This window comes from Oncorhynchus nerka, linkage group LG12 (assembly GCF_034236695.1).
Source record: "Oncorhynchus nerka isolate Pitt River linkage group LG12, Oner_Uvic_2.0, whole genome shotgun sequence".
Lineage (NCBI taxonomy): Eukaryota > Metazoa > Chordata > Actinopteri > Salmoniformes > Salmonidae > Oncorhynchus > Oncorhynchus nerka.
In genome coordinates this window covers 53,269,708-53,289,544 of record NC_088407.1, presented here as the reverse complement: position 1 = coordinate 53,289,544, position 19,837 = coordinate 53,269,708, and the positions used below count along the sequence as shown (strand labels likewise).

At 45.9% G+C, this 19,837-nt stretch overlaps 1 protein-coding gene across 1 annotated transcript; it reads left to right on the top strand.

Annotated features, from left to right (window-relative positions):
- The first annotated feature begins 22 nt into the window (after nt 1-22).
- On the top strand, nt 23-18,278 carry kctd3 (potassium channel tetramerization domain containing 3). Its single transcript, XM_029675125.2, is given in 20 exon segments — nt 23-464; nt 1,264-1,317; nt 1,558-1,603; nt 1,793-1,866; nt 1,979-2,037; nt 2,289-2,369; nt 4,237-4,395; nt 5,025-5,115; nt 5,239-5,323; nt 5,407-5,512; nt 5,588-5,703; nt 6,416-6,503; nt 6,617-6,733; nt 6,913-7,083; nt 9,208-9,363; nt 11,343-11,439; nt 13,614-13,807; nt 13,955-14,093; nt 14,217-14,602; nt 14,605-18,278. Coding segments are annotated over 20 exon segments (2,586 nt in total). The 5' UTR covers nt 23-396; the 3' UTR covers nt 14,904-18,278.
- The last annotated feature ends 1,559 nt before the right edge of the window (nt 18,279-19,837 follow it).

The window sequence follows — 19,837 nt, the reverse complement described above, 5'->3', positions numbered from 1 at the left end:
TGGCTACGGCCTCCAGATATGGGATGACGTAGTGACCGTAGTGGGAGAGGCAGCGGTTCCTCCGACCAGACCACATCGTCACGACACAGAAAGCAGCTCGAAGACCCTAAAATACTCGATATTACAAACTCACATGGATGCATATGAACGTGTATATCGGCTAACTTTGGTATATTAGACTCGCCTTGGCCATTGCCTAAAGGCTACACACAACCATAGCCTATGAATTCGGGAACTATCATCGCTGCGTGGAAGTCTAACATTTTATGGAGGCTTGGAGACGTAGGGGAGCGAGGAACAGAAGGGGGTAAACTGAAGATCGACACACCAAACTGGGAACATTGGACACATTCTGCTGGCTACGAGTGACCCACACGCACGGGACGGGGTGGAAACATGGCCGCGAATGTCAATTTAACATCTGGGATGGGAGAAATTATTCAACTGAACGTCGGTGGGACAAGGTATTACAGCGTTTAAATAGCCCCAGTCTATCGAACTGTCAATGTGCGCTCATGGAGGACGGTATCGACAGACTCGACATGTTGCAATGGTCGTTTCTTTTTAGGTCGGCAACGGCAATGCTGTCGCAGACGAGAACATGGAATTGGAGCTGCGATAAAATGCACGAAAAGCACGCAACACAAGCGCTCGTATTGTCAAGGCGTGTTTACATCGTATAAACATCACTTGGGTGTTCCGCAGCGAATGGCCATGTTCTGTCACATAGGATATAGGCTCATATAGTTAACTATGGCTATGTCTGGAGAATGTGTAGTAGATTGCCTGTATTATGGACTGTGTTCCAAGTAGCCACAGACTCGAGGGTAGACGTAACATAGTAAACTTAAATCCGGCACACTCCAATTAGTATGATATGTTACGTGTCCTATGGTATGTATTAATTTGTGGATGTCCATCATCCATGTCGTATGTTATGTTTTACAATTGGTATGATATGTTGCAGTTGCATTGTGTCCATGAGGAGAAATCGAACACAACCTTGAGACCAGACTGCAGTAGCATTACCTAATCATGTCTGCTAAATGACTTAAATGTAATGTAAAAATGATACATGTATCTCACAGTAAATACTTTCCATAATGTATTAAGTGTGTATAGGTCTTCGGAGGAATACATGAAAACCCATGAGAATTCATGACCATTTGTATGTATTATTGTACAGTACAATCCATTGCATCATGATACAGTATGTCTTATATCCATGGTCTGATCTAAGGTATATCCTCTCCTCCCTCTCAGGTTCAGCACCTCTAGACAGACTCTCATGTGGATCCCAGACTCTTTCTTCTCAAGGTGGGGTCTACATCCCTCTGTACTTGTTCTCTTCACATGTCTGCTAAGATGTGATCTGGCGTCTGCTCTGGAAAGGTCACCTAGTTCACTTCAAGGTTGATCTCCCAAGGATTCAATCTTGATAATGTATCAAAAAACAGTGTTAGGACTAGTCTGGCCCACATTTGACATAAAGCCAGAATGAAAGCTGAGAGGAGCCTGTTATGGGCTAACTAGAACATGAGGTTATGTGTGTTTCAGTTTGCTGAGTGGGAGAATATCAACTCTACGTGATGAAACTGGAGCCGTGAGTACATTCTTCTATGCGACAGGCAAACATATTATTTGGGGGGGGGGGGGGGGGGGTTGGCATCTGGTGAGAGCGTTGGCCACACGTTTCACAAATACTCTCTCGTGTACTCTCGCACAGTGATGTTAAACTGTAACATAATGATATGTATGTGTTACGTTTCGAAATGTGCCTCTTGTCCTCCAGATATTTATTGACAGGGATCCGACAGCCTTTGCGTCCATTTTGAATTTTCTTCGAACCAAAGAGTTAGACTTGCGGTAAGAACACCTGACCCTCTCCACACACAGGATCAGTATCCTTTAAATATTAGCAGAAGCATATTGGTCCAGGTTATGATGTCTTAGAATGGATGTTCTCTTCTCTTCATAGGGGGGTAAACATTAACATTCTCCGCCATGAGGCTGAGTTTTATGGGATAACGCCGTTAGGTATGACCTCTTTGCACTAGCCTGAGTAGTTACTGTGCTTCTAACATGGTATTACATTGTTATTTAACCATCACTTAATAGTTTGACCGTGTCAACTTCCCAAGTAGTTTTCAGTACACGATCTACTGCATAATACCAAGCAACTGTGTAAATCACATTGCATGCTGTCAAATGCTGATTTAGTGGCTTATATATCAAGTTTCTACAGTGTTTGGGACTTTTTCCTCTTGTGTTGCGGTGGCTGTCTTCAGTGAGGAGGTTGCTGCTGTGTGAGGAGATAGAACGCTCGTCCTGTGGCAGTGTTCTGTTCCATGGATACCTTCCCCCTCCAGGTACTGTATATAGAGCGTTCGTCCTGTGGCAGTGTTCTGTTCCATGGATACCTTCCCCCTCCAGGTACTGTATATAGAGCGTTCGTCCTGTGGCAGTGTTCTGTTCCATGGATACCTTCCCCCTCCAGGTACTGTATATAGAGTTCGTCCTGTGGCACGATACCTTCCCCAGGTCCTGTGGCAGTGTTCTGTTCCATGGATACCTTCCCCCTCCAGGTACTGTATATAGAGCGTTCGACCTGTGGCAGTGTTCTGTTCCATGGATACCTTCCCCCTCCCTTCCCCTCCAGGTACTGTATATAGAACGTTCGTCCTGTGGCAGTGTTCTGTTCCATGGATACCTTCCCCCTCCAGGTACTGTATATAGAGCGTTCGTCCTGTGGCAGTGTTCTGTTCCTGATACCTTTCCACTGGTCCTGTGGCAGTGTTCTGTTCCATGGATACCTTCCCCTCCAGGTACTGTATATAGAGCGTTCGTCCTGTGGCAGTGTTCTGTTCCATGGATACCTTCCCCCTCCAGGTACTGTATATAGAGCGTTCGTCCTGTGGCAGTGTTCTGTTCCATGGATACCTTCCCCTCCAGGTACTGTATATAGAGCGTTGGCAGTGTTCTGTGGCAGTGTTCTGTTCCATGGATACCTTCCCCCTCCAGGTACTGTATATAGAGCGTTCGTCCTGTGGCAGTGTTCTGTTCCATGGATACCTTCCCCCTCCAGGTACTGTATATAGAGCGTTCGTCCTGTGGCAGTGTTCTGTTCCATGGATACCTTCCCCCTCCAGGTACTGTATATAGAGCGTTCGTCCTGTGGCAGTGTTCTGTTCCATGGATACCTTCCCCTCCAGGTACTGTATATAGAGCGTTCGTCCTGTGGCAGTGTTCTGTTCCATGGATACCTTCAGGTACTGTATATAGAGCGTTGGTCCTGTGGCAGTGTTCTGTTCCATGGATACCTTCCCCCTCCAGGTACCTCCAGTGTTCTGTACTGGATACCTTCCCCCCTCCAGGTACTGTATATAGAGTCCTGTGGCAGTGTTCTGTTCCATGGTTACTGTATCCTGTGGCAGGATACCTTCCCCCTCCAGTGTTCTGTTCCATGGATACCTTCCCCCTCCAGGTACTGTATATAGAGCGTTCGTCCTGTGGCAGTGTTCTGTTCCATGGATACCTTCCCCCTCCAGGTACTGTATATAGAGCGTTCGTCCTGTGGCAGTGTTCTGTTCCATGGATACCTTCCCCCTCCAGGTACCTTCAGTGTTCCCCTCCAGGTACTGTATATAGAGCGTTCGTCCTGTGGCAGTGTTCTGTTCCATGGATACCTTCCCCCTCCAGGTACTGTATATAGAGCGTTCGTCCTGTGGCAGTGTTCTGTTCCATGGATACCTTCCCCCTCCAGGTACTGTCCTGTGGCAGTGTTCTGTTACCTTCCCCCTAGAACGTCCTGTGGCAGTGTTCTGTTCCATGATACCTTCCCCCCAGGTACTGTATATAGAACGTTCGTCCTGTGGCAGTGTTCTGTTCCATGGATACCTTCCCCCTCCAGGTACTGTATATAGAGCGTTCGTCCTGTGGCAGTGTTCTGTTCCATGGATACCTTCCCCCTCCAGGTACTGTGTTCCCACAACTCCTCCTACCTGGAAGTCTGTCCTCTGGCACAGGTAAAACTACAGGACATCATTGTATTCTCCCTCCATCTCTCTTATCCCTCTATCTCTCTGTCTGCTTTAGTGACGCTCTTTCTAGTGTTCGTTTTGGTCTTTGAACTTTTGGTCTTTTTGACGTTCATAAAACGTGTCCGTCGTGTAGAATTATAGTTGTTATTTTCTTAGTTTGTTGGTTGATCGCTTGACGAATGTGTTTCTCCCACAGCTCTCCCAGCCCGTAAGTTCAGCTCCACCCCTGCAGCCTCGGGCCCTGCCCCTGAGGATCGGCCTGGTCCTATCGGAGCAGAGGGGGGGTTCCCCCATTCCTGTCCCCCACACCCCTCACTCCCCGGACCCCCTGGAGCCGAGGGACCACACAGACTGGGTGAGCAGGAGGGCAGGGTAAAAAAAAATAACACGGGTTGGGGCGAGGATGTTTGTGTAATGAGGCGTGGAGCAGGGGCTGTGGTGGTCTACTCCCCAGTCTCCTCAGAACACCGTGTGCCTGTTTTAACGACCAATCTGAGTAATCCTCAGTCCTACCGCTGGTCAGGAGATGTCGTTTGTGTGGCTGCGTTACAGCTGGAGCTAACATGACCTGACGTCGGGTAAAAAGCAGCAAAGTTAAAAGTTCACACTTCAATTCGTTCTGGGCTTTGTGTGTTAGAATCAGAGCTGGTTTGAGCTGGGGTTCACTGTACTACGCACATACTTAGAACACAGCCGAATGATCCTATTAGTAATATTGACGATCAAATGTCATTTTGTTGACACCCTCACCCAAATACGTTGTGCATGGTCGTGTACAGACATTTTGTAATAACGTTGCATTTGTAAGCATCATGATAATGTACAGAGCATGCTCAGTATACAGTAAAAAGTAGCTAACTATATGGGTAGGCGGAAATAATACAACTATCAACCATTGTGTACAGCACTGTGTGTGTTTCCCGGTTGTAAGGTAAAATGTTATGTTTCCAGGTTATTAGGTAAAGTGCCTTGTTATGTGTCCAGGTGCTGTGGTGGACCCTAGGAAGGTGCTGATTGTAGCTGGACATCATAACTGGATCGTAGTGGCTTATGCACACTTTGTCATCTGCTACAGGTAACACTGGCATTTGTAGTCGGATTCATCGACTCCGAGTTGATATTATTTATAGATTGTGCAGATTGTACATACATCTTGAGTGTGTGTGTGTGTGTGTATTAACGTGTATGTTTTCTTCAGGATAAAAGAGTCGTCGGGGTGGCAGCAGGTGTTTTCTAGCCCCTATCTGGACTGGTCCATCGAGAGAGTCGCCCTTAACGCCAAGGTTACACTGCCAGGACTGCGCATCACTGAATCACAATGTATTGTCCGAAAGGTGCTTTATCAATCAAGTTTATTGTTGTACAGGTGGTGGGTGGTCCCCATGGTGATAAGGACAAGATGGTGGCAGCTGCCTCAAATAGCAACATCATCCTCTGGAGCATCCAAGACGGAGGGAGTGGCAACGAGATCGGTAGGTGTGTGTGTGTGTGTGTTTTGGGAAAGCGTGAGGCGTTTGATTGTTTCTCTCTCCTCTCGCTCTCTCTAGGTGTGTTTAGTCTGGGTGTACCCGTAGATCATCTGTTCTTCATCGGGAACCAGCTGGTGGCCACCAGTCACACTGGGAAGGTGGGAGTCTGGAACGCTGTCACACAGCACTGGCAGGTAGGATTACATAGGGTATGTGTCTGGAGGGATAGATAGAGGGGGAGGGAGAGAGATGGGAACAGGGCTTAGAGAAGAAGAACGTTTTAAGGTTCATACATGTGTGCCGTGAACATAATTTTGTGCCTTTTTTTAGTTGTAAAGTACTACTTAAGCAGTTTTTGGGGGGTATCTGTGCTTTACTATTTATATTTTTGCCAACTTTTACTTCACTGCATTCCTAAAGGAAATAATGTACTTTTTGCTCCGTACATTTTCCCTGACACCCAAACGTACTCGTTACATTTTCACAGGAAAATGGTCCCATTCACACTACTGCCTCTGATCTGGAAGACTCATTAAACACAAATGCTTCGTTTGTAAATGATGTCTGAGTGTTGGAGTGTGCCCCCTGGCTATCTGTCAATCAAAATACAATTACTTTTGATACTTAAGTATATTTAAAACAAAACACTTTTAGACTTTTACTCAAGCAGTATTTTTACTGGGTGACTTTCACTTGAGTCATTCTCTATTAAGGTATCTTTTACTTTTACTCAAGTATGACAACTGAGTACTTTCCCCACCACTGTTTGATGCACAGCAGTAGCCATGAACATCAGAGAAAATAATCGTAGTGTTGTGTGAGCCCTGCGTGACGTTGGCCGCCCGGTACACACACAGAGAGGGAGAGGTTTCATTTGAACCCTTTCTTTTTTCTCCTCTCCATCAGGTACAGGATGTAGTTCCCATCACCAGCTGTGACACGGCTGGCTCCTTTCTGCTGCTGGGCTGCAACAACGGATCCATCTACTACATAGGTACACACACGCTTAATTCAGGAAGTGGAATTCAAGTTTTTTGTTTTTTTTGTTTACTTCCTTCGTTGACTGAAATGGAATTGACCCGAAGCCTTCTTGGTTCTCTCTCTCAGACATGCAGAAGTTTCCTCTGAGGATGAAGGATAATGATCTGTTGGTGACAGAGCTGTACCACGACCCGTCTAATGACGCCATCACTGCCCTCAGTGTCTACCTCACACCCAAGACCAGTGAGGACACACACACACACACGCGCGCTCGCTCATGTACACACGCTCTCGAACACATACCTGCGTGTACATGCATGCGCGCACACACACGCAAATCATGTATTTCCATCTTCATTGGGTTTCAGCCTTTCTGAACAATTATCTTTTGTGGAATCTTATCTCTCTCTTTTTCTCTCGAGGTGTGAGTGGTAACTGGATAGAGATAGCGTATGGAACCAGTTCTGGAGCAGTCCGGGTCATAGTTCAACACCCTGAGACAGTAGGCTCTGGACCTCAGCTCTTCCAAACTTTTACTGTCCACCGCTCCCCTGTCACTAAGATCATGCTCTCGGAGAAACACCTGGTCTCAGGTAAGAAGGGGAGGAGGGGGTTTTGGGACAGGTTTGAGCGTTGTGTAATCAGGATAAGAAATAGAACAGGTACTGATTTCTATGTCTAAATATCTGTATTTCAATGGCTGTGCTTCATGTACAGCACCAGTCAAAAGTTTGGACACATCTATTCATTCAAGGGCTTTTCTTTATTTTTACTATTTTCTAAATTGTAGAATAATTGTGAAGACATCAAAACTATGAAATAACACATATGGAATCATGTAGTAACCAACAAAAGTGTTAAACAAATGTGAGCGTACCAAGTCATTAGGCGTCACTCTAAAGCGGGAAGGTGGAATAAACGAGTCAGGAAAAAGGTTTTTCTGATTGAACACGGTTCTCTATTGAGAGTATTTTGTCAACAAAAACATTAAAACATGATCAATGAAAAATCTTCCAAGGAAAAACACACATCTTCTTCTCCAGATGAAACAAGAACACAATAGGATAATCTTTAAACTACAACAAACATAAATCACGGTTTTGTCACCGTCTTAGTGGTTCTTTCAGCACAGCTTCTCTCTCTCGGTGGCCATCTTCCAGAGATAGTTTCCCCCCTCTCTTCTGGTTCCATTCTCTCTTTTATAGGGGAAGGAGAATATCTCATTAGTACCGTCAGCTGTGCTTAATTGACTCTGGTTACCTTGTCTCCCAGGCTCTGTTGGGCAACTATCCATGAGCCCAGCCTGCCCTCTAGTGGTCCGTCCACACAAAACAAAATATATTTTATATGTGAGATTCTTCAAAGTAGCTACCCTTTGCCTTGATGCCAGCTGTGCACACGCTTGGCATTCTCTCAACCAGCTTCACGAGGAATGCTTTTCCAACAGTCTTGAGGGAGTTCCCACATCTGCTGGGCACTTTTTGGCTGCTTTTCCTTCACTCTGCGGTCCAACTCTTCCCAAACCATCTCATTGGGTTGAGGTCAGGTGATTGTGGAGGCCAGATCATCTGAAGCAGCACTCCATCACTCTCATTCTTGGTCAAATAGTCCTTACAGAGCCTGGAGGTGTGTTAGGTCATTGTTCTGTTGAAAAACAAATGATAGTTCCCACTAAGCGCAAACCAGATGGCAGGGTGTATTGCTGCAGAATGGTAGCCATGCTGGTTAAGTGTGCCTTGAATTCTAAATTGACCTCCATGCATCACTGTGGGAACCACACATGTGAAGATCATCTGTTCACCTACTCTGTGTCTCACAAAGACACGGCGGTTGGAACCAAAATTCTCAAATTTGGACTCATTCGGCCAAATGACAGATTTCCACCGGTGTAATGTCCATTGCTCGTGTTTCTTGGCCCACTCAAGTCTCTTCTTATTATTGGTGTCCTTTAGTAGTGGTTTCTTTGCAGCGATTTGACCATGAAGGCCTGATTCACGCAGTCCCCTCTGAACAGTTGATGTTGAGATATCTGTGACTTGATGTCTGTGAAGCATTTATTTAGGATGCAATTTCTGCGGCTGGGAACTCTAACTCCTCTGCAGCAGAGGTAACTCTGGGTCTTCCTGTCCTGTGGCGGTCCTCATGAGAGCCAGTTTCATCATAGCGCTTGATGGTTTTTGCGACTGCACTTGACTGACCTTCATGTCTTAAAGTAATTATGCACTGTTGTTTCTCTTTGCTTAATCGAGCTGTTCTTGCCATAATATGGACTTAGTCTTTTACCAAATAGGGCTATCTTCTGTATACCACCCCTACCTTGTCAGAACACAACTGATTGGCTCAAACGCATTAAGAAGGAAAGAAATTCCACAAATTAACTTTTAACAAGGCACACCTGTTAATGGAAATGCATTCCAGCTGGTTGAGAGAATGCCAAGACTGTGCAAAGCTGTCATCAAGGCAAAGGGTGGCTACTTTGAAGAATCTCAAATATATCATATATTTTGATTTGCTTAACACTTGTATTTTGTTGGTTACTACATGATTCCATATGTTATTTCATAGTTTTGATATCTTCACTATTATTGTACAACGTAGAAAATAGTATACATAAATAAAAACCCTGGAATGAGTACTGTAGGTGTGTCCAAACTTTTGACTGGTACTGTACATTGTGTGTCTCCGTCTGTCTGTCTGTCCGTGTGCATGTCCTTTAGTGTGTGCGGACAACAACCACGTGCGGACGTGGACAGTGACGCGGTTCCGAGGCATGATTTCCACGCAGCCTGGCTCCACCCCCCTGGCCTCCTTTAAGATCCTCTCATTGGAGGAGACGGAGAGCCACGGCAGCTACTCATCAGGCAACGACATCGGTGAGAGAGAGGTGGAGGGATGGGGAGAGCAAGGAAAGGAGAAAGGGATAAACAGATGAAGTCGGAAGGTTGAAGTCATTAACTTGTTTTTCAACCACTCCACAAATATCTTGTTAACAAACTATAGTTTTGGCAAGTCGGTTAGGACATCTACTTTGTGCATGACACAAGTAATTTTTCCAACAATTGTTTACAGACAGATTATTTCACTTATAAGTCACTGTATCACAATTCCAGTTGGTCAGAAATGTACATGCACTAAGTTGACTGTGCCTTTAAACAGTTTGGAAAATTCCAAACTAATTGGCTAATTGACATCATTTGAGTCAATTGGAGGTGTACCTGTGGATGTATTTCAAGGCCTACCTTCAAACTCAGTGCCTCTTTGCTTCACATGGGAAAATCAAAAGAAATCAGCCAAGACCTCAGAAAAAAATGGTAGACCCCCACAAGTCTGATTGATCCTTGGGAGCAATTTCCAAACGCCTGAAGGTACCACGTTCATCTGTACAAACAATAGTACGTAAGAATAAACACCATGGGACCACGCAACCGTCATATCGCTCAGGAAGGAGACGTGTTCTGTCTCTTAGAGATGAACGTACTTTGGTGCGAAAAGTGCAAATCAATCCCAGAACAACAGCAAAGGACCTTGTGAAGATGTTGGAGGAAACAGGTACAAAAGTATCTATATCCACAGTAAAATGAGTCCTATATCGACATAACCTGAAAGGCCGCTCAGCAAGGAAGAAGCCACTGCTCCAAAACCGCCATAAAAAAAGCCAGACTACAGTTTGCAACTGCACATGGGGACAAAGATTGTACTTTTTTGGAGAAATGTCCTCTGGTCTGATGAAACAAAAACAGAACTGTTTGGCTGTAATGACCATCGTTTTGTTTGGAGGAAAAGGGGGGATGCTTGCAAGCCGAAGAACACCATCCCAACCGTGAAGCACGGGGGTGGCAGCACCATGTTGTGGGGGTGCTTTGCTGCAGGAGGGACTGGTGCACTTCACAAAATAGATGGCATCATGAGGTAGGAAAAGGATGTGGATATATTGAAGCAACAGTCAGGAAGTTAAAGCTTGTTTGTAGGTGACCAAATACATATTTTCCACCATAATTTGCAAATAAATTCATTAAAAATCCTACAATGTGATTCCTGGATTTTTGTCTTCTTATTTTGTCTGTCATAGTTGAAGTGTACCTATGATGAAAATTACAGGTCTCTCTCATCTTTTTAAGTGGGAGAACCTGCACAATTGGTGGCTGACTAAATACTTTTTTGCCCCACTGTATAGAGTAAATGGAAGGGATGGATAACATTTGTTTTTATCTAGAAAGGGTGTAGAGCAGGGGTGTCAAACATAAAACCCACGGGTGAATTAAGTAAAAATAAAGAATACCCCAAAAATGTTGTTGGGGGGAAAAAACAAACACGATATACTTTAAAATCACTAAAACTAAATCCAAACTATGTAGAAATGGTAATGGATCTACCTTCATACAGTTTCTTGACTGTTTCCAGCTCGCTAATAGTCACCCAAATGAAAGCTGGACAGTCAGGGAGCAATGAAAATTCCCAAAACGGTAGATTGAGGACAATTTCCTTCAAATTTTGACGGCAAGGAAATACAACCAATTTTCAGTGCGGCCCCCTGGGACAAAATTAGTTTGACACCCCTAGTCTGAAGCCTAGTGTTCGTGTGGGTCTAAAATCCCAGTAAGACTGGCGTCATCTCCTTCAATGAAGGGCTTTTTCACATTTCTGAGCTGAACCGATGTGAGCCAAACCAAGCTGTACTGAGCCGGCCTGCTTATGCATCCCCCATAGTTGCTGAAACCGTGCTGAAAAGGACAATGTGAAAAGAAAATATCTGAGCCAACACAGTTTGGCTTGGGTGGGCATGATGGTGTGAAATGGTCCTAGCAGTTGTTCTAGAGCCCACTCTAACCAGTGTGGTCTGGCTTCCCCTCAGGTCCGTTTGGGGAGAGAGATGACCAGCAGGTGTTCATTCAGAAGGTCATCCCCGTCACCAACAAGCTGTTTGTTCGCCTCTCCTCCACTGGGAAAAGGTGCTACGCATCAGTTATTCTCACACAACATCTACCACAAATCAAATTGTATTTGTCACATGCGCCAAATACAACGCTTACTTACGAGCCCTTAACCAACAATGCAGAGTTTAAAAAATGTAAGAAACATTTGCAAAATAAACAAAAATAAAAATAGTAACACAAGTAATAATAATTAGGCTATATACAATGGGTACCGGTACCGAATCAATGTGAAGGGGTACTGGTTAGTCGAGGCAATATGTAAATGTGTTTAGGGGTGAAGTGACTATGCATCGATAATAAACAGAGAGTAGCAGCAGATCATGTGAAGGAATATGAGTGTGTTTGTGTGTTGGAGTGTAGTGTGTGTGTGTGGTTAGAGTCCGGTGAGTGTACATCGAACCTGTGCAAACATAAATAATAATAAAACAAGGGGGTCAATGTAAATAGTCCAGGGAGACCGTTTCCTAACTGTTTAGCAGTCTTATGGCGTGGGGGTGGAAGCTGTTACGGAGTCTTTTGGTCTCCGTCTTGGCGCTCCGGTACCGCTTGCCGTGCGGTAGCCGAGAGAACAGTCTATGACCTGACTTGGGTGGCTGTAGTCGTTGACAATTTTTAGGGCCTTCCTCTGATACTGCCTGGTATAGAGGTCCAGGATGGCAGGAAGCTCTGCCCCAGTGATGTACTGGGCTGTACGCACTACCCTCTGTAGCGCCTTGCGGTCGGATCCCGAGCAGTTTACAAGTGGTGATGCTCTTTTTCATTTAACTAGGCAAGTCAGTTAAGAACAAATTCTTATTTACAATGACGGCCTACCCCGGCCAAACGCACCCCTAACCTAGATGATGCTGGGCCAATTGTGCGCCGCCCTATGGGACTCCCAATCACGGCCGGTTGTGATAACAGCCTGGAATCTAACCAGGGTCTGTAGTGACGCCTCTAGCATTGAGATCCAGTCCCTTAGACCGCTGCGCCACTCGGGGGCGCACTCTACAGCTGCACTATTTTCAGCCTCCTGAGGGGGAATAGGCGTTCTCGTGCCCTCTTCACGACTGTCTTGGTGTGTTTGGACCATGATAGGTTCTTAGTGATGTGGACAGCGAGGAACCTGAAGCTCTCGCCCTGCTCCACTACAGCCCCTTCGATGTGAATGGGTGTGTGCTCGGTCCTTCTTTTCCTGTAGTCTACAATCAGCTCCTTTGTCTTGCTCATGTTGAGGGAGAGGTTGTTGTCCTGGTAACACACTGCCAGGTCTCTGACCTCCTCCCTGTAGACGGTCTCATCGTCGTCTGTGATCAGGGCTACCAGCGTTGTGTCATCGGCAAACGTTATGATGGTGTTGGAGTCATGGGTGAACAGGGAGTACAGGAGGGGACTAAGACTCATGAGAGACCCCCGTGCACCATCTGGGGGCGGCCTGTCAGGAAGTCCAGGATCCAGTTGCAGAGGGAGGTGTTCAGTACCAGGGTCCTTAACTTAGTGATGAGCTTGGAGGGCACTATGGTGTTAAACACTGAGTTGTAGTGAATGAACAGAATTCTCACATAGGTGTTCCTTTTGTCCAGGTGGGAAAGGGCAGTGTGGAGTGCAATACAGATTGCGTCATCTGTGGATCTGTTGGGGTGGTATGCAAATTGGAGGGGATCATGGGTTTCTGGGATGATGGTGTTGATGTGAGCCAGCCTTTCAAAGCACTTCATGGCAACAAGTGTGAGTGCTACGGGTCGGTAGTCATTTAGACAGGTTACCTTGGCGTTCTTGGGCACAGGAACTATGTTGGTCTGCTTAAAACATGTAGGTATACAGACGGGGTCAGGAATAGGTTGAAAATGTCAGTGAAGACACTTGCCAGCTGGTCAGCTCATGCTCTGAGTACGTGTCCTGGTAATCCGTCTGGCCCTGTGACCTGTGAATGTTGACCTGTTGAAAGGTCTTACTTACATGGGCTACGGAGAGTGTGATCACATCATTATGTTATAGCCTTGTCTGATAAACATGGTCCTTATAGCACTTTCATCCAGCTCACAGTAACCACACTTAAATTCATCAAATATGGGCATACAACCTTTTAACCGAAGTGCTGCTAGCACTATGCTCAAACACACTGAACTACCAGAACTGTGGTTGCTCTGTTCTAGTCTGAATGCAGTCCGTTCCGGTCTGATGTGGTCTGTCCTGGTTGTCCCTGCTAGGATCTGTGAGGTGGCGGCAGTGGATGGGACCACCATCTCGTGTTTCACGGTGAGGGAGTGCGAGGGTTCTAGCAGGATGGGTTCTAGACCAAGGAGGTACCTCTTTACTGGGCATGGCAACGGCAGCATTCAGATGTGGGACCTCACCACCGCTATGGACACCGCCAACAAGGGAGAGGAGAAGAAGACTGACGGTGAGGAGTGATAATACATTGTTTGTATAGGAACAGATGCTTCCGAGGGCATTGCACATATCCATGGCTTGTAGTATAGTGTCATTTTGCCACTTTGTCTTCACATTTAGTTTGACACTGATAAATTATAATGTATTTGATTGACAGAGGTGGGCGGACCAACAGAGGAGGAGCTGCTGCAGCTATTGGACCAGTGTGACCTCAGCACCTCCCGCTGTGCCACGCCCAACATCAGCCCCGCCCCTTCGGTGCTGCAGCACAGCCGCCTCCGAGAGTCCTGCTCCAGGTCAGTTACACACCGTAGTCTGTTTCTGACTCTTCATGTTGTCAATGTTTGTCTATATACTTGTCTTTTTCATGGCATATATATCTATTTATCTGATCCCCATTCTCTTTCTGTGTGTCCCAGCCTCCAGCTGCAGGCCCAGGAGCCCATCCCAGAGACGGCCACCTATGGAGCCCTGCGACCCTACAGAGAGAGCCCCCTGCTGGCCCACGCCCGCCGCACAGAGTCCTTCCACAGCTACAGAGACTTCCAGAACTTCTCCCTGGGGACAGGTCTGCTGGAGAGCCCCGGACAGGCTCCAGGACAGGGGGCAGGCCTAGGTACAGAGGCCCGAACCCGGTCACTGTGCGAGGCTGGGGGAGAGGAGGGCGAGCGGAGGGGCTCGGCCATGGAGCTCTGGGCTAGCCGAAGCGCTAACGCCGCTAATGCTGATGTCGTTGCTAATGCTTCCGTGGTCACAGGTGGCGCCACTGCCGAAGAGGGCGTTTTCATATCGCCACGGCAACCCCCGACAGTCCTGGAGGAGACGCTTGGCGAAGGGTCCAATTGGAAGAGGAGGGGGCGGGGTTAGGATCAGTGGCGGAGGCTAGGTCTGAGGTGAGAAGGAAGGGAGGGTTTGAGGGGGTAGTATTTCTGGGCAGAAAGAGAGCACCTCCAGTCCCCCAGCTTACCTCGCTCCCCTCGGTGGGGTCTGAGGGGGGAGGCAGTGACTCCTCCTCCACTGCCTCCCCCTCCCCCACCCAGCTGGCTTCCATTTCCCCCCGGCACAGGAAGTGCAGTGAGCCGGCCAATCAGGACAGCAGCCTGTGAGTTACGGACAGCTCTGACGCCGACACGCCCCTGGTGTCAGTCAGTCAACAGCTCTAGGGAGAAGTTACTCCCCTATCCACTGATCTAGGACCAGCCTACCCTCCCCAAATTCTAACCTTAACCATTAGGAGTAAAACACACTAAACTGACCTTAGATCAATGTTTGGGAGCAACTTCATCTCACAGGCAATATTCTAGACTACCACAGTATGACATCTCAAAAGAAAGCCCGTCATTCTCAGTCAAGAGAAGAAACTTGACGCCTGCTGGAAGTCGCTAACTAGCCTAAGGGTGATCTTCTAGTTCCGAGTATGACTTTAACCCTTCGGATCTCTCCATCATGGCAGTAAATCTGGTAGCTGCACAAGTGGTTCTCCATCAATGTTTGTTCCAATAGTCCACTCATGATATCAGTAGGACTTTGTGTTAGAGGCATATACTGTAGTTTATCGACTATTAACACAAAGTGCTAGATGTGTTTATTTCCCCCTGGAGGTTGTCGTCACTTTCACACACACTTGTAGTTTTGGGTGCACAGGTTGTGAACCTCCACACAACACACGGTCGTGCTGTTCAACCAGCCAGTAGGCGTGCGTGTCGTGTTTTAGACCTGCCTGAATTCTACGCTACACAGTAAATCTTCTTATTTCTCTTCTTTTTTTTTCTCATGCTGAAGGTCCAAGTGACTTTGCGTGGCATTCTATGTTATTTTAAATGTAAGGAATCATGCTTAGTGCCTTTTTTTTTAACACTAGCTATAGTTTAAACATCCACCTGTCCTTTCAGTGATGCAGAGAGGAAGTAGACCAAAGGTTGAATGGAGGATATCTGTCTATAGTCTATGCAGTGTGTTGTTCTCACTGCCCAGTGACGTCACAAGTTGGACAGCTGCTATTATCGTCACTCCTGTCACCCAACAGTAGCTTTCAGATGGAGGGCGAGGAGAGAGAGAGAGTTGTCAGTGGGGCCCATCCTCCCTCCGCCCCATCACTAGACGAGACCTGGGTCAAATACGTACAACTTGAGGTGCACTTAATTTAGCTTGTCCAGTACAATGGAGCCAGTGGAATAGTCCCACCAAACTAAATCAAGCGCACCCATTGTCTCTGAAAGTACAGTATTTGACCCAGGTCTGTCTTATACCCAGCTGTTTAGTAAAAGATGGAATGAGACCAAGCTGAGGGTTCAACATGTACAAAGATGTAAATCTCAATAATATGCAATCTGATTATATATGGAGAATATATCTACATAATCAAATCAATATAATATGTAACCCTGCTGATGCATTTAAATGTGTGTAGAATGTGTGTCTACATATTTGCTGTTGTTTGTGACATCTGTCTTCTCATATAAGCTATTCATATTAATAGTATTGTATCGTACCTAAATTGCATTTGCACTCGCACTACGACGACTAAGTGATGAAGTAACACTTTATTTTGGTTGAGATAACATTCAGCCCGTTGAGGAATAATGCCTATCCCTCTATATCTCTGCCTGTCTAAGGCCTGGATTCATCCTGATCCGTGTCAGATCCGCCTGATTGAGCCGACACGGTAAGCAGCATTTACCGTGAATGCGAACGCGGCAACATTGCCTTTAAAAAGGTGCATAGCCGGGCCGAAAATGGCCGATCGGATTAAATCTAGGCCCAAGCTATATCTCTTCTCTGGCTGTGTCTTACACTTTCACCTCAGACGGATACTAAAAAGGAATAGATCTATTGATGCCGCTCGTTATAACATTTTGGATAACATGTATCTCCCAACGCATTATGTTATGTTGCTATGTATTAGTGCTTGCTCGTCTACTTGGTATGATACTAGCCTATTACGCACGTGTTGGCACTGAATTGCCATTGTCGTTGAGCTGGCTAGACGTATAGGATGTAGGATGACGTCTTGGGGCTCTATTCAATCTGTATCGCTGAAGTGCTGCAGATTGCGCGATAGAAATGTAAAAGGTCCTTTCCGATTGAGCCGACATGTGCAGCGTTTACCGTGAGCGCAGTCTCCGCTGTCGCGGGAACATTGCCTTTTAGATTTTCAATGGCGCTGTAAAACTGAACTCCCGCGATACGGATTGAATAGAGCACTGTAGACTGACACAGGACCTGTTTTTCTAACTCTTTAGTTCAGCTTGGGTTTATCTGACAAGCAGTAGTCACACAAACCTGGTAGCCGTGCATTGTAACGTTGGGTGTAATAGGATTGCAGGGCATGCAGGCTTTTGCTCCATCCAAGCACTACTCAAAAGTCTTCGGCTGTAGTCTCTTATCATGGGATCAACGTGTCTTATGTCTCTCTCTCTCAGTGGGTGACAGTGCAAGGAGGGAGCACCAGATTAGTGTGGATACTCTTGTCAAAGTGTGTGTGTGTGTGTGTGTGTGTCCGTCCGAAGCAGCGCTGGGCTCTCAGCAGTGTAACCTTCCCTTTAGAAAAGTTAGCAACTTTGTGAGCTGAAAATGGTGTTTGATAGCTGTGTGATTTATGAGCGTAATAAAGTGGTGTTGCTGCTTCTGAATGTGTGAGCTGCCAAGGGCCACACTGTCTGCTACAATCACTCTGTTTTTACTTTAGAAAACTTTTTTTATTTTTTTACTTTGACAATAGCTGTGAACGTGCAGCTACTATGCCCTTGTCAAAATGGTGTCCTTGAGTTGGGACACAGTCGTAACTGCCAGTTTGGTGTGTCCCTTTTTAAAAGACAAAAACAAAACTGACGGCTACAATACCGTTCCCATAGGTGTGTGTGTGTGTGTGTGTGTGTGTGAAAGCATTTCCAGTTATAGCAGCAAAGGGGGGACCTACTCCATATTAATGCCCATGTGTTTGACGAGCAGGTGTCCACATACTTTTGGTTGTGCCCGTGATGTGATTTGGTGGACACGGAGGACCTAATACTAGTTGAATGGCAGGCCATAGTTACGCAGCTCCATCCCTACCACTTGGTAGGTGGGTCTGGGTGTCCTTGGTAAGGTACTACAATGTGAATCCACTAGAGGGCACTGTGGATGTGTGTAAAATCAAGTTACAGGTTAACGCTGGTTGACGCTGAATAAATCAATGAATATATACTGACTACACATATGGGGTCTTCATACAGTTTAGTGTGGCTTTAACATTGGTTAGGAGTGCCACAGAACCCTGTTTATGACAAGCATGCTGTTTATCTGTTGCTAATGATGACTTTTTCAGTGTAATAGATCACATCGACCCTTCATAGGAATTGTGTTAAACAGCGTTGAGATGAAACAGGTACTTATGTGTGTGTGTGTGTGTGTGTGTGTTCTGTCACTCTAGCTGCTGTCTGTCCTCTCTCTGACGTCTCCTCATGTCTGTACTGATGGGAGTAAAACACAATAACCCAGTGTGTCAGCTCGTCTCTTTGTCTTTGTCCTCAAACACCAAGCACAACTGGGACACGCCATCACACTTGTTTCATGCCTCACTCCAGTCTTTTTGGTTGTATGTGTATATTATGAAGTGTGTGGATGTGCCGCCCTCTGGTCTTTGTTCCAGCCAACAACCGCAGCATATCACAATAAGTCAAATATCCCTTTATTTCCCAAGTACATTCATATTTGGAGACATACAAAAACACAATTTGTAAACTGGGTGGTTCGAGCCCTGAAATGCTGACTTGGCTGAAGGTCGTGGTATTTCAGACAGTATACCACGGGTATGAAAAAAACACAATTTTTACTGCTCTAATTAGGTTGGTAACCAGTTTATAATAGCAATAAGGCACCTCGGGGGTTTGTGGTATATAGCCAATGTACCATGGCTAAGAGCTGTATCCAGGCACTCTGCGTTGCGTCGTGCATAAGAACATCCCTTAGCCGTGGTATCCTGGCCATATACCACACTCCCTCATGCCTTATTGCTTAACTAGACAATTTCAATACAATGTGACGTGTCTTATCATGAAAAAGGGAAAAAAGCATTCCAGTACCTAGAATTTTGATAAACCATCGATGTCCAGCTCTCTACACAAAGCTGCACAAGAAGAGTCAACTAGTTTTATTCAAACGGACCCTGTCTTCTGCTCTAACCGGGCCAGGAGCAGCCGAGGGGCAGAATAAGGGGAGAGTGAGAGGAGTCCAAACGAGGATACACTTCGAGTGGACTGTCTCTCTTCAGCTACGTTTACACTGATCATCCAACTATTTGCTATTTATAGTCTCTTTATATCTCTAGGGAATGTCTTCTAAAATCAACTATTGTACTCTGGACTAAGGATTGTTGCCTTGGCTAAACAGCTGAGTTGAAGATGAAGGAGATGGAGATACATAACACAGTAATGAAACATTAGACGTATTAACATAGGCCAGATCACAAACAAACAAAATTCTAAGCTATATAGAATACTCTTTACATTCATGATTATACAACGGGTGGGCCTAATGATGAACGCTGGTTAAAACGGCATTCCAGCCGGCGTCTATTCCACAAGTTCCCACCAGCTAAATCCTATGACTGCGCAATCCACTGTGTCATCAGCCCAGCCAAGTCATTTATAAACTTGATCTCCACTATAACAAGCATCTAGACATGAATTCACATTTCTTTTAGATTGACATGAGGTTTTCAACAGTGGAGATTTATATAAACCTTGGCTGTCTGTCTCTCTGACATTTGTCACATTGAATTTGAATATTGAAACAATCTCCAGCTGCACCAGTTGGGACATGAGGCAAGCAGGCAGCGATTCTCAGCCAGTTGAAATCATGAATCAGCTTTGCATCATCTTTATTAAAATGGTCTTGTCACAAATACCATCTAAAACGGTTATTGCTGCTCCGTCTGCTAGGCACAGCTACCACACAAGTACAGTAGTTGGACTCTTAGGTTCAAATGGAAGAGGTGAGAGGCGTTGCTTTGAGTTCTACACTTGCTGAAATGGTTTCCTATTGTTGGTGTAAGTATAAG